Here is a 25,889-nt window from a genome sequence, read left to right as displayed (position 1 = left end):
TGGATAGTGTCCAGTATATTTCTGAATTTTCAGAGTCAGTATGTGCTGACTGTGAAATCTACTAAATAAATACCCTGAAAGTAATTTTAACCTTCAGTAGGAACCTTAATTATTAAACTGTGAGCTCTTTTAGCATCAGTATATCCTCTTCAACGTCCTTGGGCCAACTGGTGGAGGGAACCTTGCAGGGACAAAAGCTTTGTAAGCAGAGGACCATGTAAGCTGTTGCGACTGGATGTTTAATCAGCCTTCTTGTCCGCCACCATTTTCTGCTGGTCTCCCTGAGATGTGGCTCCTCGGTCTCTGGAAGTGTCTGGAGGTTCCTGGTGATCCAGCTCATCAGGAACCCGCAGCTTGTAATACATGGCACAGAACAGACACAGCACTGCTAGGGGAAAGCTGAGCAGCAGGCAGCCCAGCAGAGGAGCCTGGCTGAAGATGGACTGAGAACGAGGACAACACAGTAAGGCATTTATGGGGAAAACACAAGTAGATGTAACACTACATATTAACTGTTATTTTACTTACTGTCAGTGTATTTCTAGTGTCATAAGTAAACCTTCTGAAGCGTTGTGTGAATCCATTCCCTCCTTGACACTGATTAAAACACAACAACTTGTTATCTTATCATACACCAATATGAACTATATATGTAGATTTTTTTTAAATACATAGCAGTACCAACGTGCTTCGTGCGTTGGTACATATTAAAAGTTTTTTTCCCTACATCTATATTGATATTCTGCTCTTCATTAGTTGAGCACTTTTATCAACACTATTGACGGTCCCGAAAAAACGCTATATATATTTCAGCCGGGACGCGAACCGTTATCTCCCGGACCGCAGGCGACAACGTTAACCAGCCAACTACAGCGTGCGACCCAAAGCTAACGTGTCTACTTATCCATGCACATTACTATACTCACACACAAAGACATATTTTACAGCTCAAAGTTGTTAAATGGCAGAACAACCCTGTTTCATGCTCGGCGCACTCATCAGGTGCCTACATGGTTACAGCAAACGTCATTATTTATACTGGTTGCCTTCGTTCTATGTGCGGTGTCCAATTACAGGGTAGGGGGATGGGCCAAGTTACAGTTAGAACAGTTAGAACATCGATACATTTGAACTGGGGTAGGGGGATGGGCCAAGTTACAGTTAGAACATTGATACATTTGAACTGGGGTAGGGGGATGGGCCAAGTTACAGTTAGAACGTTGATACATTTGAACTGGGGTAGGGGGGATGGGCCAAGTTACAGTTAGAACATTGATACATTTGAACTGGAGTAGGGGGGATGGGCCAAGTTACAGTTAGAACATTGATACATTTGAACTGGAGTAGGGGGGATGGGCCAAGTTACAGTTAGAACAGTTAGAACATTGATGCATTTGAACTGGGGTAGGGGGGATGGGCCAAGTTACAGTTAGAACAGAGATACATTTGAACTGGGGTAGGGGGGATGGGCCAAGCTACGGTTAGAACAGTTAGAACATAGATACATTTGAACTGGGGTAGGGGGGATGGGCCAAGCTACGGTTAGAACAGTTAGAACATTGATACATTTGAACTGGGGTAGGGGGAATGGGCCAAGTTACAGTTAGACCAGTTAGAACATTGATACATTTGAACTGGGGTAGGGGGAATGGGCCAAGTTACAGTTAGAACATTTGAACTGGGGTAGGGGGGATGGGCCAAGTTACAGTTAGAACATTGATACATTTGAACTGGAGTAGGGGGGATGGGCCAAGTTACAGTTAGAACATTGATACATTTGAACTGGGGTAGGGGGGATGGGCCAAGTTACAGTTAGAACATAGATACATTTGAACTGGGGTAGGGGGGTGGGCCAAGTTACAGTTAGAACATAGATACATTTGAACTGGGGTAGGGGGGTGGGCCAAGTTACAGTTAGAACATTGATACATTTGAACTGGGGTAGGGGGATGGGCCAAGTTACAGTTAGAACATTGATACATTTGAACTGGGGTAGGGGAGATGGGCCAAGCTACGGTCAGAACATTGATACATTTGAACTTAGGTAGGGGAATGGGCCAAGTTACAGTTAGAACATTGATACATTTGAACTGGGGTAGGGGGAATGGGCCAAGTTACAGTTAGAACATTGATACATTTGAACTGGGGTAGGGGAATGGGCCAAGCTACGGTCAGAACATTGATACATTTGAACTTAGGTAGGGGAATGGGCCAAGTTACAGTTAGAACATTGATACATTTGAACTGGGGTAGGGGGAATGGGCCAAGTTACAGTTAGAACATTGATGCATTTGAACTGGGGTAGGGGGGATGGGCCAAGCTACAGTCAGAACATAGATACATTTGAACTGGGGTAGGGGGATGGGCCAATCTACGGTTAGAACAGTTAGAACATTGATACATGTTATATGTATATGTATATATACACATATAATACTATATATATATATATATAGCAGCTGATGAGCGCGAGACGCACGAAACAGGCCTGTACTGCAATGTATTAAAATCTTTTTTCCTGTATCTATATATATACACACACACACTCCAATAACAATGTATTCCACATACTGATGTGGCAGATAGAATAATATGCTAGATATTGTAGGTAACAGGTGACTAATAAAGTATTGTGTAATATGTTTAGGAATAATGAAGAAACGTGGTTTATTTTCTGACTGACTGATTCAACATGGTTTAACGACTGACTCCACACGTAGAGCTCAGCTTTCCATTTAACTTGGAATAAAAATAGAAAATGGCTGATTTAAGGATTTCGTATCTCGGTGACAGAATGATCACAAAGCTGTGGACAGCAGAGTCTCACCTCAATCCTGTTGTCCAAAACTCCATTGAGGAAGTCCAGCAGGTCTTCCTCGGTCTCCACGCTGCCAGGCGGCAGGAAGTAACCATCACTGGACAAATTCACCACCATGAGAGACGGCACGGCCACCTCACTGTCAATCAAATATCATATTATTTATTTATTTATTTCAGATCCCCATATTAATCATGACTCATTTCATTACAGTCTACACATAGGGAGAAGAGGAGGTAGTACACACCGATACACAGGCAACAGTACCTCTCACAATATTAACATAATAATAATAATGCATTTTATTTGTGGGCACCTTTCAGAGCAGCACTCAAGGACACCTTACAGAACACAGTAAAAAACAAGCAGCACTGTATCAGACCGCATAAAATTAAAACAAAGCAGGGTAGACAATAAAAAGTTAACACAACAAATAAGTATGAAATCATCATCTGCACAAAACTCAATGAAGCGTGGATCAGACTGAATATGCCAGTTTGAGAAGGTACATTTTGAGATGGGATTTGAAGGTTTAAAGAGAGTCAATGTTGTGAATGTCGTGTGGGAGAGCATTCCATGGTGGGGGCAGAATGACTGAAGGTTCTAGACCCTATGGTAGTCAAGGTGGGGGGCAGAACGACTGAAGGCTCTAGACCCCATGGTAGTTAAGGTGGGGGGCAGAACGACTGAAGGCTCTAGACCCCATGGTAGTCAAGCGGGTCGATGGTATTGTGAGTTGGAGAGCAGAAGAGGATCTGAGAGTGCGTGAAGGCGTGTGGATATGAAGGAGTTCAGAAAGATATGAAGGAGCTGGGTTATTAAGGGCCTTAAAAGGTGAGGATCAGGATCTTGAAGTCAATATGGTATTTAACAGGGAGCCAATGGAGTTGCTGAAGAACAGGAGTGATATGATCTATGGAAGGAGTTCTGGTAATGATACGGGCAGCTGAATTCTAGACTAACTGAAGTTTATGAAGACACATGAGGGAAAGACCAAAGAGGATAGAATTACAGTAGTCAATATGGGATGTAACCAGGGTGTGAATGAGTATGGCTGTGCAGTTAGTTGTATGTGACGGGCGAAGACTATTAATATTGCGTAGGTGGAAGTATGCAGACCGAGTAACATTGTTGATGTGAGCTTCAAAAGATAATGTGCTGTCCAGGATGACACCCAGACTCTTAACCTGAGGTGACGGGGAACAATAGAATTGTCAATAGGGGAAAACTCAGGTTTAGCCAAAGTAGATTTAGTACCTACTAGATGGACCTCGATTTTATCAGTATTAAGTTTGAGGAAGTGGTATGAAAACCAGGATTTAATTTCGACCAAGCAGTCAGAAAGGGAAGTGGGCGGAAGAGTGGAGGTAGGCTTGGTGGATAGCTAAAGCTGGGTGTCATCCCTGTAGCAGTTAAATTGAATGCTAAATTTCCTGAAAATGTGGCCAACACAAGTAGTAAAAGAAAATGACTGAGATCTCAAATTTTCAAGTTGGACAAACTGAGTGCGGCCAGAGAGATATGATCTAAACCAGTCAAGGGGGCTGCCAGTTATTCCAATGGAAGCTAATCTCTCTAGGAGGATGTTGTATGAAATGGTATCAAAGGCTGCACTCAGATCAAGAAGGACAAGTATGGTTAAGAGCCCAGAGTCAGCTGCCATCAACAGATCATTTGTGATTTTCACCAAGGCTACCTGCGTATTGTGCATGGAGCGAAAACCAGACTAGAATTGTTCAAACAGATTGCTGTTAGTCAAGTGAGCGTGTACCTGAGATGCCACTGTTCTTTCAAGTGTTTTAGAAAGAAATGGTAAATTTGAGATTGGGTGAAAATTATTCAAACTGTTGGGGTCTGCACCAGGTTTCTTGAGTATTGGAGTTATTGCAGCTGTTTTGGGAGATGAGGGAACAAGACCAGAGGTAAGGGAGGGTTGTATGGTATCAGTTATTAAAGAGGACAGAGAAGGTAGACAGGCTTTTACTAAATGAGTAGGAAGGGGGTCTAACTGACAGGTACATGATTTGGATTTGTGAATAAGACCAGATATTTCAGCAGCAGTTGGGAGTTTGAAACTAGACCGTGAAGAACAGAGGGGAACATAGAAGGGTGAATAAGATGAACTGTATGCAGTATTGTTTGACGAGGTCAATTGTTGATGAATATTTTCAATTTTGGCATTAAAAAAGGTCATGACGGCGTTACATTGAGCAACTGAATACAGGTGAGGTGCGAGAGTGTCCGGTGGCCATGAAATATTGTTTACCATGGAAAACAGGGTTCTGGGGTTCCCTTCACCTCATCTAATTAAGTTTGTGTAATAAGATGATTTAGCTGTGGACAGAGCCTCCTTATAATGAAGTATGTGGGCATTATACATGTCTTTATGAAGAACAAGGCCAGTTTTCGTGTAAAGGCGTTCCAGGCGACGGCCTTTACCTTTAGGCCGGCGTAGTCCAGGTGTAAACCAAGGGGCAGGGTGGGTGAAGGAAACACAGCAGGTTTTTGAAGGAGCCAGATTGTTTAAAAGACTATAAAGGCCTCCGTTGTAATGAGAGACCAGTTCGTCTGGGGTGGATACATTGTCGTTGCTGGGGAGGTTATCAGTTCCACTAGTGAGAGCAGATAAATCAGTATTCTTAATATGACGGAACGAGATGGGGCGTGACACATTTGTTTTGGATACTGTTACGTTAACATGGCAAGACACTAACCTGTGGTCGGGAATGGGCAAATCAGATGCGCTGCAGTTAAGAGGAGTTACACCAGAGCAGGTCAGGTATGTGTCCTTTTAGAGTGTGTAGGAAAATCAATATATTGCTGTAATCCACAACTGTCCAGGCATGATGTAAAACCCCTTGTGAGAGTATTGTGGACATTGTCCGTGTGAATATTAAAATCCCCCAGCAATATCACATTGGGGGATAAAGAACATACGAAGCTTAGAAAAACAGGAAGTTCATTTAAGAAGTCGTTGTTGGGCTGCGGTGGTCGATAAATAGTGGCTAGTCTGGTAGGATTTGGCCCAATGATTTGTAGGCCAGGGGACTCAAATGAAACAGGCACAGGCACAGTTATGGAAGACACTTTCCACTTTTCACTGTAGAGTATCGCAACACCCCACCTGCCGGGGTCACGGGACTTGCTGCTGTACACAAACCCAGGAGGAACACTTTGAGGAAACTGTGAAAAGTCATTTGGTTGTCCCATATTAATCATGACTCACCTAATTACAGTCTACATACAGGGAGAAGGGGAGGGAGTACACACGGAAACACATGGTACACAGGCAGCAGTACCTCAGACGGTACTAACAGAGTACCACAGTACACACGGAAACACATGGTACACAGGCACCAGTACCTCTGACAGTACTAACATAGTACACACGGATACACAGGCAACAGTACCAACATGGTACCACAGTACACACTGATACACATGGTACACAGAAAACAGTACCTCTGACAGTACCAACATAGTACCACAGTTCACACTGATACACAGACTAACAAACCCTTACATGTCCAGTCCCACATTACTTTCTACTCACCCCATGACCAGTCCTTCAATGTAGTCACGGTCCTCCATGTACCCAAAGTGGAAATCTCTGAGAGACAAAGTAAGTTAGACAGCCAATAGAAAACGCTTATACCTGGTCACATGTCACACACATCCACTGCTCTACCTATTTCTACTTTTGCTCTCCCTCTTCCTTTAAACTTGTCTTTTTTCAACACTCCCCCATCATCACTCTATCCTTCTGTCACTTCCCTGTCATCCATCCTTTTTGTATTGTTGTCGATCATTGAATTTAAGTTCATTCTACTTTTGGTCCCATTGGATGTTTGGGTTGGTTTGGATTATCATTTGCTCATGAATGACTCTACTCAGCAGTGTTGCAGGGATGGTTGACTAACTGACTTACCTGCTGTAGAGTTCCTTGTAGTCTGTTGCAGCCTTCTCCAACAGGTTTTTGTACCTGCAAAAAGAAACATTTCAAACAGTGGCTAGAATGAGTGCTAAAACAGATGTTTAGGATGAAGTTATGTGGGATAGCAGCATGTTCCACTGACTATGAAATCACTACCTGTCTGTACTTCAATTATATTCTTACTGACTGAGACCAGTAATGTGTGTCTGCTATTGTGTTCTCCTCCTACCTGCACGTTACATCATATGGACTCATGGCAATTACGATTCTGCTTCCACAAAAGTATAAAGCCCCTCTTTCTTTTCGTTGCCTCATGAGTCTTTCACAGATATTTTTTTACAAGTACCGGTATGAGTATGATGGATGAATGAGGCTAGGGCAGGCTAGGCTTACAGCGACCTACCCATGACTCTGATTTAAAAAAAAAAAAAAGGGGGGGGGACCAGAGAGTGTGCTCCAATTATTGGGGCATCACAATGCTCAGCCTCCCTGGTAAAGTCTACTCTAGGGTGATGGAAAGGAGGCTCCGACCGATTGTCAAACCTCGGATCTAGCAGGAACAATGCGGATTCCGTCCTGGCCATGCAACAACGGACCAACTCTTTACCCTTGCAGAAGTGCTGAGGGAGGCATGGGAGTTTGACCAGCCAGTCTACATGTGTTTTGTGGACTTGGAGAAGGCTTACGACTATGTACCCCGGGGCACTCTGTGGGGAGTACTGCGGGAGTATGGGGTACCGGGGCAGTTGCTACAAGCCATCCGGTCCTTGTATAACCAAAGTGAAAGCTGTGTCCGCATTCTTGGCACAAAGTCAAACACGTTTTCAGTGGGCGTCGGACTCCGCCAAGGTTGTCCCTTGTCTCCGATTCTGTTTGTGATATTCATGGACAGGATCTCAAGGCGCAGCCAAGGTGAGGAGTGTGTCCGTTTTGAGAACCTCAGAATTGCATCTCTGCTCTTTGCAGATATTGTTTTGTTGGCGTCATCAGAACGTGGCCTCCAGTGTGCACTGGGGTGGTTTGCAGCCGAGTGTGAAATGGCCGGGATGAGAGTCAGCACCTCCAAGTCTGAGGCCATGGTTCTCTACCAGAAAATGGTGGATTGCTCCCTCCGGGTTGGGGATGATTTGTTGCCCCAAGTGAAGGAGTTCAAGTATCTCGGGGTCTTGTTCATGAGTGAAGGTAGGATGGAGCGGGAGATTGACAGGTGGATTGGTGCAGCATCACCAGTAATGTGGACGTTGTACCGGACCGTTGTGGTGAAGAGGAAGCTGAGCCGGAAGACAAAGCTCTCAATTTACCAGTCAATCTTCGTTCCAACCCTCACCTATGGTCATGAGCTTTGGGTAGTGACCGAAAGCGTGAGATTGTGGATACAAGCGGCTGAAATGAGTTTCCTCCGTAGGGTGTCTGGGCTCAGCCTTAGAGGTAGGGTGAGGAGCTCGGACATCCAGAGGGAGCTCGGAGTAGAGCCGCTGCTCCTTTGCGCCGAAAGGAGCCAGTTGAGGTGGTTCGGGCATCTGATTAGGATGCCTCCTGGGCGCCTTCCTTTGGAGATTTACCGGGCACGTCCAACTGGGAGGAGACCCAGGGGTAGACCCAGAACTCAGTGGAGGGACTACATGTCCAATCTGGCCTGGGAATGCCTTGGGATACCCCAGGGGGAGCTGGAGGGCATTGCTGGGGAGAGGGACATCTTGAGTGCCCTACTTGGCTTGCTGCCCCTGCGACCTGAAACCAGAGGAGAAGCTGATGATGAGATGAGTTCAGACTGCAGTTTTGCTTAACACCGTGACATCTGTACACCAACCTTTGTTTATGTAGAAGCGAATTCCTTCGCCCTTCGCTTTTCTCGATAGCACCTAACGCGATTCGCTTGGTGTGGGCAGAAGCCTGGCAGATGTAATCCGCTGTCGGGGATGGTTTCACTGAGCCAGGTTTCAGTGAAACAAAGGGCAGCAGAATAGGCAAAGTCCTTGTTCATCCTGTTGAGGAGAAATGGTTCTTCCATTTTGTTGGGGATGGAGCGGAGATTCACCAAGTGAATTGCTGGAAATGCTGATCGAAATCCCCGCTGTCGGAGCCTCACCAGTGCACCGGCCCACTTCCCAAGTCTGTGTCACCTCTCACAGAGACCCACTGTTCCTCCAACTAAGATCTTCAAAAAACTTTGTTTGTGAAACCTATCTGGAGTTAAGTGCCTCACGTTATGCAGTTCTTTAGTGAAAGTAATCAGGTTTGAACACAGCGGATGCCCACAGAAAAGACTAGAGAGCGCTGCACTGAGGCTGCCAGCGCCATCTTGGTAACACCCCTACCACTTACTAGAAGGGACATTGATGAGGTATGTACCGAAACAGTTTCATCTTTTGAAGGAGTGGAGCACTGACAGCATTATAGGCTCTAAAAAGGGTCGGTGGCCTGCATTAAGTCAAGAGCACTCAAATCACAATCTCTTCATAGAAAACGAAAGCAAAATACAAAAAGATCTCTTCCTAGTCTCTAGAGGATGTTTGGCATCAGATTCATCAAATCTTTCTTGGATGGGAAATAAACTGCCGTGTGTTTATTTTATACTTTCCAGTATTTTCCAAATAACACTGACATGAAATCTTAATTATCAATTATTATCCAGCTAATTACTACACAACCTCCGACTGATATAAAATTGTCGAATTACATGATCTACCATATGCTCTTCTCTGATGGGTTCCTGTCATCAACCAGAGCCAAGGCCACCAGTTTTCCTGGAGAAGAGAAGGAAGTGTGTCAGATAACACAGTGCGTCCTCCATGTCAGTCCGACTCGCTATCTTACATGTGGAAAAATTACCATATCAAACCCCAAGGCACTCTACCTTAGCCTCATGTTTACTGTGTGTGGTGTGTGTGTGAGACTGTTGTGTAGTTAAGTTCAGACATACCTGAGTCTCCCATGGCATACAACGTATAACTGTCAATCTTAAAGAAGCCAAGAAAACGCTCTCTGTTGATCCAAGCTTTCAAGTTTCCATCCTGTTCTTCTGTAAATAATATTAAAGAAACATTACAGAGGATGATGTCACTCTCAGAGCTACAGTCCTGAATCTCCTGGTTTCATTGCAACAGTGTAGGTCCTTTGTCGGTGTTGGAAAGTTGAGTGTTGTTTGAGCTCCTTTCAAAATGAATGAGTCAGCAGGGTTGTTGTGTCAGAAACAAACAAAAAAACCTAGTTTAATGAGTTTTACTTGTTAATGTTGTACTATCTGTTGGTAAACATCTTCAAAAGAAGTCACAAACTCCCAAAATACAGGCAATTTATTAATTGTCTGACCACAGAGGAGAACACTCTAGACCATTGCTACACCACCACCCACAACACATAGCATGCCATTCCTCACACTACGCTGGGAAACTCTGACCACGTCTAGTTCACCTGATCCCCACATACAAGCAGGAAGTTAAACCTTCTAAACCTGTTGTGAAGAACACCAAGAAGTGGAGCAGCGAAGCAGTGGAGGATCTGCATGTGTGTCTGGACAGCATGGACTGGGAGATGTCTAAGACGACCATGGACAACTGTGACGTCATACATCAGCTTCTGTGAAGACAGCTGCATACCATCACACACCAGGCTGTGTTACAGCAATGACAAGCCCTCGTTCATGGCCAAACTCCGATGACTCCACTTGGAAAAGGAGGAGGCATTTAGGAGCGGGGACAAGGAAGGGTTTAAAGTGGCAAAACACACATTTGGCAAAGCGGTGGAAGAGGCCAAACAGAAGTATTCAGAGGAGATGGAGCAGCACTTTTGAGACAATTATTCTGCCTCATTCTGGAAAGGACTGAAAAAGATCATCAATTACAAACCCAAAACCTTCCCCCTTGTTGAATGAGTCCAGACTTGCTAATGAGCTGAAAGAGTTCTACTGCTCACAGAAGGTTGAACCGGTTCCTCTGGACACATTTACTGAAAGAAACATTTCATCACCCATCTAAGTGACCTCTTCAGTTCTACTGTAGATTCAAAAGACATAGGGACAGTTTGAACTGTATCTCCCAGCCATCAACCCCTGTATTCCAGCAGCTCCATCCAACCCCCACCCTCCAAGGGCCCCATTTTCACTTCCATTACTGTTGTCCACCAATACAATACAATAGCTAAGATTCTGAAGGAGGGTTCCTTAAATCAGTGGAAGAACACCACCAGGTATTAGAACCCCACTATTCTGAGCCATCCCGGCCGCTGCTCCACCCCCTCTGCTGATCCGGGGAGGGCTGCAGACTACCACATGTCTCCTCCCATACATGTGGAGTCACCAGCCGCTTCTTTTCACCTGACAGTGAGGAGTTTCGCCAGGGGGATGTAGCGCGTGGGAGGATCATGCTATTCCCCCCAGTTCCCCCTCCCCTCCTAACAGGCGTCCCAACCGACCAGAGGAGGCGCTAGTGCAGCGACCAGGACACATACCCATATCCGGCTTCCCACCCGCAGACACAGCCAACTGTGTCTGTAGGGACAACCGGTCAAGCCGGAGGTAACACGGGGATTCGAACCGGCGATCCCCGTGTTGGTAGGCAACGGAATAGACCGCTGGGCTACCTGGACGCCCATTCGCTCTTAATTGTGAATCGTATTTGTATAGCTCAATATCACAAATAGCAAGAATGCCAAGCTAAATCCCTGGTGCATGTAATGCACATGGCAGTAACAGACTTTGTGATTGTGATTCTACCACCTTGTTGTGTCATATCTGCTGGTTAGACACAACATCTTCACTTCTTCTTCTTACTCAACACTACCTGCCTTTTTCTTTCTCATTTAGCTGCTATGAATCCCCATCCAACCCGGTATCACACCAAAGCGTGCAATACACCCGCTGGTCCAGCGTGTCGGTGTCACGGTTTGCCTCGCTCAGGCGTGAAAAGTACCCGCGTGTATGAAGGTGCAGTGCCAGCAGGGGGCGATGATTAAGAGGTGAAGGCAGGTTAGGGTTAAGGTTGAGGTTCTTGTTAGGGTTGGGTAAGGGTTATGGTTAGGGTTGGGTGAGGGTTAGGCGAGGGATTTTGGAAAATGCTGTATGCTTCTTTTCCTCCATGGGGAGTTGCTCGCATTGAGTTAATCACCCCCCCCCCCTTGCTGGCACTGCACCTTCATACACGCGTGTACTTTTCATGCCTGAGCGAGGCAAACCGTGACACCGACACGCTGGACCCGCGTGTATATTACACGCTTTGGCGTGATACCGGGTTGGATGGGGATGAAAAACACTATGCACTGTATAGGTGTCAACGGAGGTCACAGGGGTCATTCTCTGTCTTACCATCATAGGTGAAGTAGGTCCCATCTTTAAACACTGCCACTGCTGGGAGGGTGGAGATGGTTGCTGCCTGCAGAACACAGGTTTCTCAGTTAGCACAACAGTCCTGAATCTAGACAGACACACAGACACCAGCCCCGGCTCCAGGGCACAGTTGTTAGAGGGGCATTGTGAATAATGGGGGGGGGGTATTAACACGGAAAATTACCAATCTGACCACCGTCAATGGCACCAAACAATAAATATATTATAGACAAATAAAGGCTTGCAATGTAATTGGCACAAAACATAGCAACTCGTTCCAAGCGTATGCGTCTTAGCAAAACCACTTCCCTTACGGAAAAGGTAGGCCCTACAGCTATCAGTCCACATCCACTACGGCGGGTGGCAATAATATCTCTCACGTGCATTCTCGCTTAACTCACTCACAAGTAGGGTGGCGTGGCAGCCAGCCACACCACTTTAAACGGCACAGCAGATACCTTCCACAAGAACTTTTTAAAGCAGAATAGAACATTGAACTCAGCGATTAGTAGAGTTGAAGGCAGCGATTCCGCTGCGAGCTGAATCTCCGCATGACATCTTTCCACTCATTATGAAATCTTGCCGTCAAGTCTGTTTCAAAAGACAACTGTACCAAGTGCGCCTTCCTTTCCTGCAACATGGTTATCCTCTTGTCTGTAAAGACGCTTTTCAACGCTGAGAACGAGTTTTCACACATGGCGGTTGAGGCGGCAAAAGTGAGTGCGTGTTTGAATGCCACAACAACACTTGGCATGGTCTCCAAAGCAGTGCAGCTGCAGAGAATCCGGGAGATAGTCCAGTTATCATCACTGCTGATGTTTCCTCTTGGAAACTGGCGAGCAACCTCAAACTCGGATTCTATAGCATCAGGTTGGCTGTACCTGCGTGGCATCCAGAAAATGTTCTCTACATGGGTCAAGTGTCAGTACTGAACCACAGGGTTGGACTCAAAACGCAGACTCAGTCTCAGTACACAAACATCCGCCCTCTAATAAAAATGAGGTCGGTACGCAGGTGATCAGATAGCAAGGCAACAGTGTCCAAATCGGCAGACGAAAGGCGAGGTCAAAAAAGGCAAAAACAGGTCAGGAAACTATAGGGCTCAAAAAACTCACACAAGGGGAAAAATGCTGTCACACGGAACAGGACGAACTGGCACAGAAGGATGGGAACACTGAGACTATATATACTCTGGAGGAGGGGAGACAATGAGACACAGGTGCAACACATTAGGGCAGGGCAGGTAATCACACAGGAGGGAGACACATGAGGGAAGAAAGTCAAGGACCTGAAACTAGACAAGAGGTGAGTATCAAAATAAAACAGGAAGTACAAGACAAAGAACACTGGGAGAAACAAAAGACAACTTAAGTATCCAGACGGGGCATGACAGTACCCCCCCCCCTACAGCCGGCTCCAGACGGCCCAGGGTCGCCAGGGTGGGCCCGATGGAAGTCCCGGATTAGGGAGGGGTCCAGGATGTTGCTTGCCGAGACCCAGGATCGTTCCTCCGGGCCGTATCCCTCCCAGTCAACCAGGTATTGGGAGCCCCAGCCCTGATGCCGGACCGCCAGGAGATTGCAGACAGTGTAAACAGGGCCACCATCGACGAACCGAGGAGGAGGAGGGGGCCTGGGGGCAGGGACCAGAGGGCTTTCTATGGCTGGTTTGTTCTGACTCACGTGGAAGGATGGGTAGACTCTCATGGCTCTGGGGAGTTTGAGCTTGACAGCAACTGGATTAATGACCTTGGAAATGGGGAATGGCCCCACAAACCTGGGAGAGAGTTTCCGGGACTCCACTCTGAGAGGCAGGTCTTTAGTGGATAGCCATACCCTCTGGCCGCTCCTGTAAGTGGAGGCAGGGATCCGCCATCAGTCAGCCACCTTCTTGTAATGCTCGGAATTGCAGAGCAGGGTGCATCGGGCCCGGGCCCAGGTGTGGCGACAGCGGCGAACCAGAGCCAGCACAGAGGGCACACTGACCTCCCTCTCCAGGGCAGGGAAGAGGGGAGGTTGATATCCATAAGCACATTGAAAGGGGGAGAGACCAGATGAGGAACGTGGGAGAGAATTGTGTGCATACTCAACCCAGGTGAGCTGACTGCTCCATGTGTTGGGGCTCTGGGAGGCGAGGCAACGTAGGCTGGTCTCCAGCTCCTGGTTCAGCCGCTCCATCTGACCGTTGGTTTGGGGATGGTGGCCAGATGAGAGGCTGACAGATGCTCCCAGGAGTGAACAGAAAGCCCGCCAGAACTGTGCCACAAACTGCAGGCCCCGGTCAGACACAATGTCCCTGGGGAAGCCATGATGCAGCATCACCTCGGCTGTCTCCTTGGCTGAGGGCAACTTGGGCAAGAGAACAAGATGGACCATCTTTGAAAATCTATCCACCGCCGTGAGGATGGTGGTGTTACCTTTGGAAGAGGGGAGACCAGTCACAAAGTCCACGGAGATATCTGACCAGGGTCGATGTGGCACAGGGAGTGGGTGAAGCTGACCAGAAGCTGGGCGTTGGCAGACCTTACTGCGAGCATGTCTGTGAATGTTATCATTCTTACTGCGAGCACACACCGGACAGGCTGCCACATACTCTGTCACCTCCTTCTCCATGACCAGCCACCAAAACCGCTGTCGTATGACAAACAATGTCCTGCGTACTCCAGGGTGACAGGATAACCGGGAAGAGTGGGCCCAGTGGATGACCTGTGAACGCAAGACAGGAGGCACAAACAGCCGGTTCGGCGGGCAGCCGGCCGGAGGTTGACAGTTCACATTGGTCTCGTTGACCAATGTGGCTGTAAGTTCTTGGAGCCAGGGCGATAGGACAGGGGGAAATGGAACTGGTTGAAAAAGAGAGCCCACCTTGCCTACCGAGAGTTGAGCCTCTTTGCCGTCCTCAAGTACTCAAGGTTTTTATGATCCGTCCAGACGAGAAAAGGCTGTTCACCCCCCCCCCCCCAACAAGTGCCTCCACTCCTCCATGGCAAGCAGCTCATGGTTGCCAACATCATAGTTTCTCTCAGAGGCCAACAGCTTGCGGGAAAGAAAGGCACAGGGGTGTAGCTTATTGTCCTTAGCCGACCTCTGAGAGAGAACAGCTCCCACCCCCACACTCGAGGCATCCACCTCCACCACAAACTGCAGGTTGGGGTCAGGCAACGCGAGGACAGGAGCTGAGGTGAAGCTGGTCTTCAGTCTCTGGAAAGCGAGCTCAGCCCGGGGGTTCCACTGGAAGCTAGGCTTAGAAGAGGTCAGTGCATGAAGGGGGACAGCCACTGAACTAAAATTTCTGATGAACTTTCTGTAAAAGTTAGCAAACCCCAGAAATGATTGAACCTCCTTACGGCTAGTGGGAGTGGGCCAATCCACAACAGCGCTAACCTTTTCTGAATCCATCCTGACCTCCCCCTCAGACACGATGAACCCCAGGAAGGACACGGAGGGCACGTGAAACTCACACTTCTCAGCTTTGACAAAGAGTTGGTGGTGGAGGAGGCGCTGGAGGACCCGCTGGACGTGCTGAATGTTAGTTTGCTCATCAGGGGAGAAGATTAAGATGTCGTCCAGGTAAACAAAAACAAACTCATTGAGCATATCTTGGAGGACGTCGTTCACCAGGGCGTGAAAGACAGCTGAGGCATTGGTAAGTCCAAACGGCATGACCAGTTACTCGTAATGACCACTAAGAGTGTTAAATGCTGTTTTACATTCATCCCCCTCCCTTATTCTAACTAGGTGATAAGCATTCCTTAAGTCCAGTTTAGTGAAAACCTTAGCACAATTTAGTAGTTCAAAAGCAGTGGAAATTAAATGGAGGGGGTACTTGTTGCGAACGGTGATCTCATTGAGTCCTCTGTAGTTAATGCAAGGTTGCAGGGTTTTATCCTTCTTGTCAACGAAGAAGAACCTAGCGCCAGTGGGAGATGAGGAAGGCCGAATAATCCCTGCAGTCCAGGATTCCTCAACGTACTTTCTCATGGCCTGGGTTTCAGGAGCTGACAGGGAATACAGGCGACTCTTGGGTGGTGAAGTTCTGGGGAGCAGGTCAATGGTGCAGTCATAGGCCCGGTGCGGAGGCAAGGACATGGCACGGGCCTTGCTAAAAACCTCCTTGAGGTCGTGGTAGCAGACGGGAACCCAGGAAAGGTCGGTAAACTCAGGATCCAGACTGGGGGAGTTCTGGGAGGTGTTAGGAGGTTGAAGCTCTGACAGGAAACGTAGAGAGGGTGAGAAACAGTTCTTTGCACAAGTCTTTCCCCATGAAATTACCTGCCCTGTTTTCCAGTCTATATGGGGGCTGTGGAGTGTGAGCCAGGGGTATCCCAGGATAAGTGGGTGCTGAGGAGCTCGAAAGACATGAAAGCTGATTCTTTTGGTGTGAGAGTCAGGAAAAGACAGGTGCAGTGACTGAGTGCGATGAGTGACCTTACATAATAGCCTGCTGTCCAGGGTACTGGCATCCAGGGGCTGGTTGAGTGGGAAGGTTTTGAGGCCCAGCTTCCTGGCTAGATCAAAGTCCGTTAGGTTAGCATCTGAGCCGGAATCAACTAGGACTGGATGCTTAAGAGAAAACATTAGGGAGATGAGAGACACTAGAGGTTGCAAACGAGAGGGATTAGAAACAGTCAAAGTACGGCTCACCAGTGCCCTCACCTTCACTGGCGAGTCTGGTCTTTTAACAGGCAGAAGGCGATGAAGTGGCGCAGTTGGCCACAGTAGATGCAGCAACCCTCTGAAACTCGTCGCTGGCATTCCTCTGGGGTCAGGTGGGTTCGGCCAAGCTGCATAGGTTCCTCCGTGTCTGGGGAAGGTGCTGTGATAGAGTCAGCAGGAGGAGTGCGTCGCCAGGAAGAAGAAGAGTTGCTGAACTGTTGCCTCCGCTGGAGCAGCGGTGAACTGCAGGGTCTGGTTCTGCCTCTCTCTCTCTCTCTCTCTCTCTCTCTCTCTCTCTCTCTCTCTCTCTCATACAGACGCTTGTCAATCTTTATAGCCAGGGCTATAAGGGAATCCAGCTCTGCAGGTGGGTCCAGGGGGGCTAATTGGTCTTTGAGAGTGTCAGAAAGTCCATCAAGAAAAGCATCAAACAAGGCTGGCTGGTTCCAATCACTCTCTGCTGCTAGAGTGCGGAACTCTATGGTGTAATTAGAGACCCTCTTCTTACCCTGTCGCAGTCTCACCAGGGCTTGGGCTGCCTCCCGTCTAGGGGCTGTCTGCTGGAAGATCTGAGTGAAAGTCTTGGAGAACAGCGACAGTGAATTGCAGATAGGTGATTTCCAACTCCACTCTGCCATCGCCCAGGCCTCCGCTCTCCCAGTCAGGTGAAAAATAATGTATGTAATCTTTGAGCGGTCAGAGGGGAAGGCAGCAGCCTGAAGCTCAAAATGCAAATCACACTGGGTTAGAAAAGCTCTGCAGTCACCTGTGTCTCCGGAGAAACGCTTGGGTCTGGAAAGGTGGAGAGGCAGGGACTGAGTGGCGGGCGCAGGAGAAGCAGCATCGGACCCAGGACCAGGAGGTGCTGCCGGTGTCGATTCGTCAGAGCCCGGCGGGTTCTGCATCTTCCGCATTTGGACAAAGAGATGGTTGAGCTGGGTTCCAAAAGCTGCCAAGAGGGACTCCTGACGGTCTGTCAGCTCCTTCACTTCATGGCGAAGAAGACGGATCTGTTCATCTTGACTCTGGATCTTGTGAACCTGTGCATACTGTATCTGAGTCCATTGAGTCCATGTTATGGCCAGTTCGTACGGTCAGTACTGAACCACAGGCTTGGACTCAAAAACGCAGACTCAGTCTCAGTTCACAAAAATCCGTCCTTTTAATGAGAATGAGATCGGTACACAGGTGATCAGATAACAAGGCAACAGTGTCCAAATCAGCAGGCGAAAGGCGAGGTCAAAAAAGGCAAAAACAGGTCAGGAAACTATAGGGCTCAAAAAACTCACACAAGGGGAAAAATGCTGGAACGCTGTCACAAGGAACAGGATGAACTGGCACAGAAGGATGGGAACACTGAGACTATATATACTCTGGAGAAGGGGAGAGACACAGGTGCAACACATTAGGGCAGGGCAGGTAATCACACAGGAGGGAGACACATGAGGGCAGGAAGTAAAGGACCTGAAACGAGACAAGAGGTGAGTATCAAAATAAAACAGGAAGTACAAGACAAAGAACACTGGGAGAAACAAAAGATAACTTAACTATCCAGACGGGGCGTGACATCAAGTGCTGCTATAGCTTTGATCAGTTCACCGTTCCTCGCACTGAACCTTCTGTCTATTTCTTTTATTACAATATTGACAGTGCTGAAGAACAACCTCCTCAGTTCATTATCTTGACCCTCTTCATCATCAATTTCTCTGTCCGACTCCTGCCTCAACCACCAAGCCCTGTGGATTTTTGTTGTGTATCCTTCTCCATTTTTGTGGCCTTTCAGCATCGCACGCGTGGCACTGTTCCAGAACGGTGGTGAAATCACTCCCGCAGCGCAAAGTTTTGCCACACCTCGAATGAGTCCAAGACCAGAGAGAAGATCGGTGTTCTCTGCTTGTTAAGAGTTTGTTGATCAAGCAACAAAAAGATTTTTTGCAGCATTCGTGCAATGAACTCAAAACTGCGGTCAGTAATGGCCTTCATTAAACCCGTTGCCTCAATGCGCAAATCAGCTCCGTATTTGTAGCTGCTGTCAATTTCAGTCAGTAAGGAACAAATTCATAGGATCGGAGTACAGCGGTTACTGCGGCCAAATGTCCCGTCCAACGCTGTTCTAGAAGTCGCTTGAGTTTTTCCCCTTTGACGTGAGCTGCTACGGTGAGTTTCTTATGAAACCTGTACAGCGTGCTACACACCGCCAGAAAATGTTCGATTTCTTTTCGATGTGACATAGCGTTGGTGACTACTAAATGTAGCTGGTGGTTGTAACAGTGGGCGTATGGTATCTCTGTGTCCAATTTGTCCCGCAGAACCTGCTGCACACCACCGTGCTTTCCGGACATCACCGACGCACCGTCATAGACTTGGCTAAGTATCTTAGACGGACCGAGTCCAACGGTGTGTAACTCAGACAGCATTGTGTTTGCTAGTGTCTGTACATCACCAGTCTCTGCACTGGCCATGGTCAACAGCCGTCCCCTCACCTCATAATTAGCTGCTACAAATCGCAGAACAATGGAAATATTCTCAACCCGAGTTGGGTCGCGTGCTGTCCACATTGATGGTATACAAGTACTCAACAGTTTCATCAACACTTTTCTCCGTCAGTACATCACTCATTGTGCGAATCAGCTCGTTTCGTATGGTGTGTGAAGTATATCGTGCATTTTGGGGTATCATCACCAGTATTTTCTGTAATTCTGGATCTTTCCTTTGAGTGTATTCAAATAAAGTAAGAAACAGGCCACAACTGTCCTCCTCTCGTGACTGAAACGCATCTTTGCTCCCCCGAAAAGCTAACTGGTTTGACGCTAGAACTTCTGTCTTATCAGTGACAGCAGGTCTAGCTGCTCTGTGTTGACCATGGGCGATACCTCTTTGCCAGCGTTTGCTCGTCTCTTCCTCTCTTTCCATCTTGTCATATTCTCCACGTGTTCTTTTGATGCAGCACGTTCGTCAGGCCTCGGTCTCTCTCGAGCGCATGCTTCCAGGGAGACGATCCCATTTTGGTGAACACAGTTAACTCCGCACTTCCGGCAAGCGAGACACCTGCTGACCCAGCACGTGAAGAAACGTGCCAAACAGGTGTGATGTGGATTGGATAGCCGCCTAAGCTAAAAAAGAAATCGTTCCTAAACTGAATTAAAAATTATAATTTGGTAAATAATGCACCAACATGAAATAGTACAACAACGCTTTTGATTTACTTAGAGGATTTAAACATCTTGAAATAAGTTGGCTGGGGGTCTCACTATAGCGCCCCCTGGAGCCGGGCCTGACAGACACACAGATATGACCTCACTGATCTTTTATCTCAGGAGGTTTCTGACAGAGAGAACGGGACTGACTTTGGGCAGGACGTCTCTGGTGGCACAGAAGAAGTACGTGTGGACGATGAGTTCTTTAGCTGCAGCCACATAGTTCACCTGGAGACACACACACACACACACACACACACACACACACACACACACACACACACACACACCAGCATTGCCATAGACTGCCAAACAGAGTTAAAACTACCCCCCCCCCAAAACAAACACACACGAAGAACTACCACCACCACTACCACCACCCGATAAACAAAGGTCATCAAATATTATTATGGACTAACCAGCTGAAGCTGTGTGTGTGTGTGTGTGTGTGTGTGCGTGCGTGTATGTGTGTGTGTGCGTGTGTGTGTGTGTTTGCGTGCGTGTGTGTGTGTGTGTGTGTGTGTGTGTCTGTATTGCTGCACCTTCAGAGGGGATGAGGCTCCAATGTAAACAAATAGGACCTGATGTCTCATCATGGCGTGTTGGAAGAGCTGGTGGCTGGTTAGAGCTCGAACCACCGGTCTGCACGCGCACGCACACACACACACACACACACACACACACACACACACACACACACACACACACACACACACACACACACACACACACACACACACACACACACACACACAGTAGACTTAACATTAGTACATATTATCAGTGCACTCTTAAACCGATCAGCCAAAACACGAAAACCACTGACAAGTGAGTGAATAACACTGAGTACATTGTTACCATGGAACCTGTCAGGGGGTGGGGTATATTAGGCAGCAGCATGTGTGTGTGTCAGGGGGTGGGGTATATTAGGCAGCAGCATGGTTGTGTGTCAGGGGTGGGGTATATTAGGCAGCAGGTGAACAGTCAGTTCTTGAAGTTGGTGTGTGGGAAGCAGGAGAAATGAGCAAGTGTAAGGATCTGAGAGACCTTGACAAGGGCCAAATTGTGATGGCTAGATGACTGGGTCAGAGCATCTCCAGAGCAGCAGGTCTTGTGATGGCTAGACGACTGGGTCAGAACATCTCCAAAGCAGCAGGTCTTGTTATGGCTAGATGACTGGGTCAGAGCATCTCCAAAGCAGCAGGCCTTGTGCTGGCTAGACGACTGGGTCAGAACATCTCCAAAGCAGCAGGCCTTGTGATGGCTAGATGACTGGGTCAGAGCATCTCCAAAGCAGCAGGCCTTGTGCTGGCTAGACGACTGGGTCAGAGCATCTCCAAAGCAGCAGGCCTTGTGATGGCTAGACGACTGGGTCAGAGCATCTCCAGAGCAGCAGGCCTTGTGATGGCTAGACGACTGGGTCAGAGCATCTCCAGAGCAGCAGGTCTTGTGCTGGCTAGATGACTGGGTCAGAGCATCTCCAAAGCAGCAGGCCTTGTGCTGGCTAGACGACTGGGTCAGAGCATCTCCAAAGCAGCAGGCCTTGTGATGGCTAGACGACTGGGTCAGAGCATCTCCAGAGCAGCAGGCCTTGTGATGGCTAGACGACTGGGTCAGAGCATTTCCAAAGCAGCAGGTCTTGTGCTGGCTAGACGACTGGGTCAGAGCATCTCCAGAGCAGCAGGTCTTGTGCTGGCTAGATGACTGGGTCAGAACATCTCCAAAGCAGCAGGTCTTGTGATGGCTAGACGACTGGGTCAGAGCATCTCCAAAGCAGCAGGTCTTGTGCTGGCTAGACGACTGGGTCAGAGCATCTCCAAAGCAGCAGGTCTTGTTATGGCTAGACGACTGGGTCAGAGCATCTCCAGAGCAGCAGGTCTTGTGCTGGCTAGACGACTGGGTCAGAGCATCTCCAAAGCAGCAGGTCTTGTGATGGCTAGACGACTGGGTCAGAGCGTCTCCAAAGCAGCAGGCCTTGTGATGGCTAGACGACTGGGTCAGAGCATCTCCAAAGCAGCAGGTCTTGAGCTGGCTAGACGACTGGGTCAGAGCATCTCCAGAGCAGCAGGTCTTGTGATGGCTAGATGACTGGGTCAGAGCATCTCCAAAGCAGCAGGTCTTGTTATGGCTAGACGACTGGGTCAGAGCATCTCCAAAGCAGCAGGCCTTGTGCTGGCTAGACGACTGGGTCAGAGCATCTCCAGAGCAGCAGGCCCTGTGATGGCTAGACGACTGGGTCAGAGCATCTCCAAAGCAGCAGGCCTTGTGATGGCTAGACGACTGGGTCAGAGCATCTCCAAAGCAGCAGGTCTTGTGCTGGCTAGATGACTGGGTCAGAGCATCTCCAAAGCAGCAGGTCTTGTTATGGCTAGACGACTGGGTCAGAGCATCTCCAAAGCAGCAGGTCTTGTGCTGGCTAGATGACTGGGTCAGAGCATCTCCAAAGCAGCAGGTCTTGTGATGGCTAGATGACTGGGTCAGAGCATCTCCAAAGCAGCAGGTCTTGTTATGGCTAGACGACTGGGTCAGAGCATCTCCAAAGCAGCAGGCCTTGTGCTGGCTAGACGACTGGGTCAGAGCATCTCCAGAGCAGCAGGCCTTGTGATGGCTAGACGACTGGGTCAGAGCATCTCCAAAGCAGCAGGCCTTGTGATGGCTAGACGACTGGGTCAGAGCATCTCCAAAGCAGCAGGTCTTGTGCTGGCTAGATGACTGGGTCAGAGCATCTCCAAAGCAGCAGGTCTTGTTATGGCTAGACGACTGGGTCAGAGCATCTCCAAAGCAGCAGGTCTTGTGCTGGCTAGATGACTGGGTCAGAGCATCTCCAAAGCAGCAGGTCTTGTGATGGCTAGATGACTGGGTCAGAGCATCTCCAAAGCAGCAGGTCTTGTTATGGCTAGATGACTGGGTCAGAGCATCTCCAAAGCAGCAGGTCTTGTGATGGCTAGATGACTGGGTCAGAGCGTCTCCAAAGCAGCAGGTCTTGTGCTGGCTAGATGACTGGGTCAGAGCATCTCCAAAGCAGCAGGTCTTGTGCTGGCTAGATGACTGGGTCAGAGCATCTCCAGAGCAGCAGGTCTTGTGATGGCTAGATGACTGGGTCAGAGCGTCTCCAAAGCAGTAGGCCTTGTGCTGGCTAGATGACTGGGTCAGAGCATATCCAAAGCAGCAGGCCTTTTGATGGCTAGATGACTGGGTCAGAGCATCTCCAAAGCAGCAGGTCTTGTGCTGGCTAGATGACTGGGTCAGAGCATCTCCAGAGCAGCAGGTCTTGTGCTGGCTAGATGACTGGGTCAGAGCATCTCCAAAGCAGTAGGCCTTGTGCTGGCTAGATGACTGGGTCAGAGCATATCCAAAGCAGCAGGCCTTTTGATGGCTAGATGACTGGGTCAGAGCATCTCCAAAACAGTAGGCCTTGTGCTGGCTAGATGACTGGGTCAGAGCATATCCAAAACAGTAGGCCTTGTGCTGGCTAGATGACTGGGTCAGAGCATATCCAAAGCAGCATGATGACCCCTGACCACTGCCGAAAGTTCCTACAATGGGCATGTGAGCGTCAGAACTGGACCATGGAGCAGTGGAAGAAGGTGGTCTGGTCTGATGAGTCACGTTTTCTTCTACATCATGTGGACAGCTGGGTGCGTGTGCAACATGGCACCAGGATGCACTATGGGAAGAAGGGAAGCCGGCGGAGGCAGCGTGATGCTCTGGGAAATGCTCTGCTGGGAAACTTTGGTCCTGGCACTCATGGATGTTACTTTGACACGTACCACCTCCCTAAACATTGTTACGGACCAGGTCCACCCCTTCATGGTACCGATATTCCCTGATGGCAGCGGCCTCTTTCAGCAGGATGATGTTCCCTGCCTCACTGCACACACTGTTCAGGAATGGTTTGAGGAACATCACAAACAGTCCAAGGTGCTGCCTCAGCCTCCAAATTCCCCACATCTCAATCCGATCGAGCGTCTGTGGGATGTGCTGGAAAAGCAAGTCTGATTCATGGGGGCCCCACCTCACAACTTACAGGACTTAAAGGATCGGCTGCTGGCGTCTTGGTGCCAGATACCAGAGGACACCTTCAGAGGTCTTGTGGAGTCCACGCCTCGACAGGTCAGAGCTGTTTTGGTGGGACGAGGGGGCCTCCACGATATTAGGCAGGTGGTTTTAATGTTCTGGCTGATCGGTGTATATATTACTACATAAAGACAGTACACTATACATATTACTACACATAAACAGTACACTATACATATTACTACATATAGACAGTACACTATACATATATTACCACATATAGGCAGTACACTATACATATTACTACATGTAGACAGTACACTATACATATTACTACATATATACATTATACATATTACTACATGGACACTATACATATTACTACATATAGGCAGTACACTATACATATTACCACAGAAAGACAGTACACAATACATATTACTACATATAGACAATACACATATTACTATATATACAGAATGCACTATACATATTACTACATATAGACAAATATTACCACATATACACCATACATATTACTATATATACACAATACACTATACATATCACTACATGTACACAGTACACTATACATTTCAGTTGTATCCACTCAGAGACTCACCCAGAAACTCGATTAGCAAAATCAGTTATTCCATCTTTGGTTCTCGGTCCCTGGTAGTTATACGTAACATCATTCTTCAACCTGCCAGTAGCAACAGAATGGTTAGAGCACTTTATATATATCTATATATATATACTTAGCACAAACAGTAAGGAAACGTGTGTTTGGTGGATTATTTCATTGTTGTACCAATGCTTCTTGGCAGTACATCTTATAGCGTTGGAAAGCCTGTTTATTCCCCTTTCAAATGGCGCCACATGTGTAAGGAACATGCATCTGTGGGATGAGCAGCAGAGCTGAGTATGTGGGTTGCGCCCATGAAACATTTGCCAGATCTCCTCTGCCAATGCCAAGCAGCTTATTTTGCTGTTGCTGTTGACTCTTGTGTTGAGCGTCTGGTCCCCCAGGTGCTGACCATCAGCTGCCTGATACAAGATTTACTGCCAAGAAGCATCGTTACAACAAAGACATAATATACCAAACACACATTTCCTTACTTTTGGTGCTAAGTTTATATATATAGACACATACGTATATATAATTTTGTAATTTATATATATAAAAATATAAATTATATAAGATACAGCGATGAGCTTTCATACTGATGGAAGTGTCTGTACACTGAACTGTCATGATCGTAAAGTCAGTCACAGTTGAAGTGTGAGAGAACTTACATGAGTATAGCCGGGTAGCCTCTGACTTGAAACTCTTTGGCAAGGCCTGTAGATAGATTAACACCATTATCATGGTGCTCTGGTGAAGCATGCGTACACTTTCAGAAGGTCTCCTCCTTCTCCCTGACTGACTGGTGTGAGTAGGGTGACTGACTGGTGTGACTAGGGTGACTGACTGGTGAGACTAGGGTGACTGACCTGTGTGAGTAGGGTGACTGACTGGTGTGACTAGGGTGACATACTTGTGTGAGTTGGGTGAGTAACTTGTGTGACTAGGGTAACTGACTTGTGTGACTAGGGTGACCGACTGGTGTGACTTGGGTGACTGACTGGTGTGACTAGGGTAACTGACTTGTATGACTAGGGTGACTGACTTGTGTGACTAGGGTGAGTGACTGGTGTGACTAGGGTGACTGACTTGTGTGACTAGGGTGACTGGTGAGACTGGGTGATGGACTTGTGTGAGTAAGGTGACTGACTGGTATGACTAGGGTGACTGACCGGGGTGATTTGGGTGACGGACTTGTGTGACTAGGGTGGCTGACTTGTGTGACTAGGTGACTGACTGGAGTGACTAGGGTGATGGACTTGTGTGACTAGGGTGACGACTTGTGTGACTAGGATGACGGACTTGTGTGAGCATGGTGAG

At 47.9% G+C, this 25,889-nt stretch overlaps 1 protein-coding gene across 1 annotated transcript in view; it reads right to left on the bottom strand.

Annotated features, from left to right (window-relative positions):
* Positions 1–239: 239 nt before the first annotated feature.
* Positions 240–25,889, bottom strand: part of LOC130124553 (protein disulfide-isomerase TMX3-like) — a 28,352-nt gene continuing 2,702 nt past the window's right edge. Inside the window, exons 5-16 of the mRNA XM_056293955.1 lie at positions 25,241–25,286; positions 24,567–24,647; positions 20,470–20,569; positions 20,078–20,155; positions 12,055–12,121; positions 9,676–9,774; positions 9,442–9,499; positions 6,747–6,800; positions 6,372–6,428; positions 2,828–2,957; positions 529–597; positions 240–443 (exon numbers count right to left, since the gene is read on the bottom strand). Coding sequence (XP_056149930.1) covers positions 240–443; positions 529–597; positions 2,828–2,957; positions 6,372–6,428; positions 6,747–6,800; positions 9,442–9,499; positions 9,676–9,774; positions 12,055–12,121; positions 20,078–20,155; positions 20,470–20,569; positions 24,567–24,647; positions 25,241–25,286 — 1,043 coding nt within the window. The remainder of the gene's footprint in view (positions 444–528; positions 598–2,827; positions 2,958–6,371; positions 6,429–6,746; positions 6,801–9,441; positions 9,500–9,675; positions 9,775–12,054; positions 12,122–20,077; positions 20,156–20,469; positions 20,570–24,566; positions 24,648–25,240; positions 25,287–25,889) is intronic.

Source organism: Lampris incognitus, chromosome 14 (assembly GCF_029633865.1).
Source record: "Lampris incognitus isolate fLamInc1 chromosome 14, fLamInc1.hap2, whole genome shotgun sequence".
Lineage (NCBI taxonomy): Eukaryota > Metazoa > Chordata > Actinopteri > Lampriformes > Lampridae > Lampris > Lampris incognitus.
This window is presented reverse-complemented; position numbering and strand designations above follow the sequence as displayed.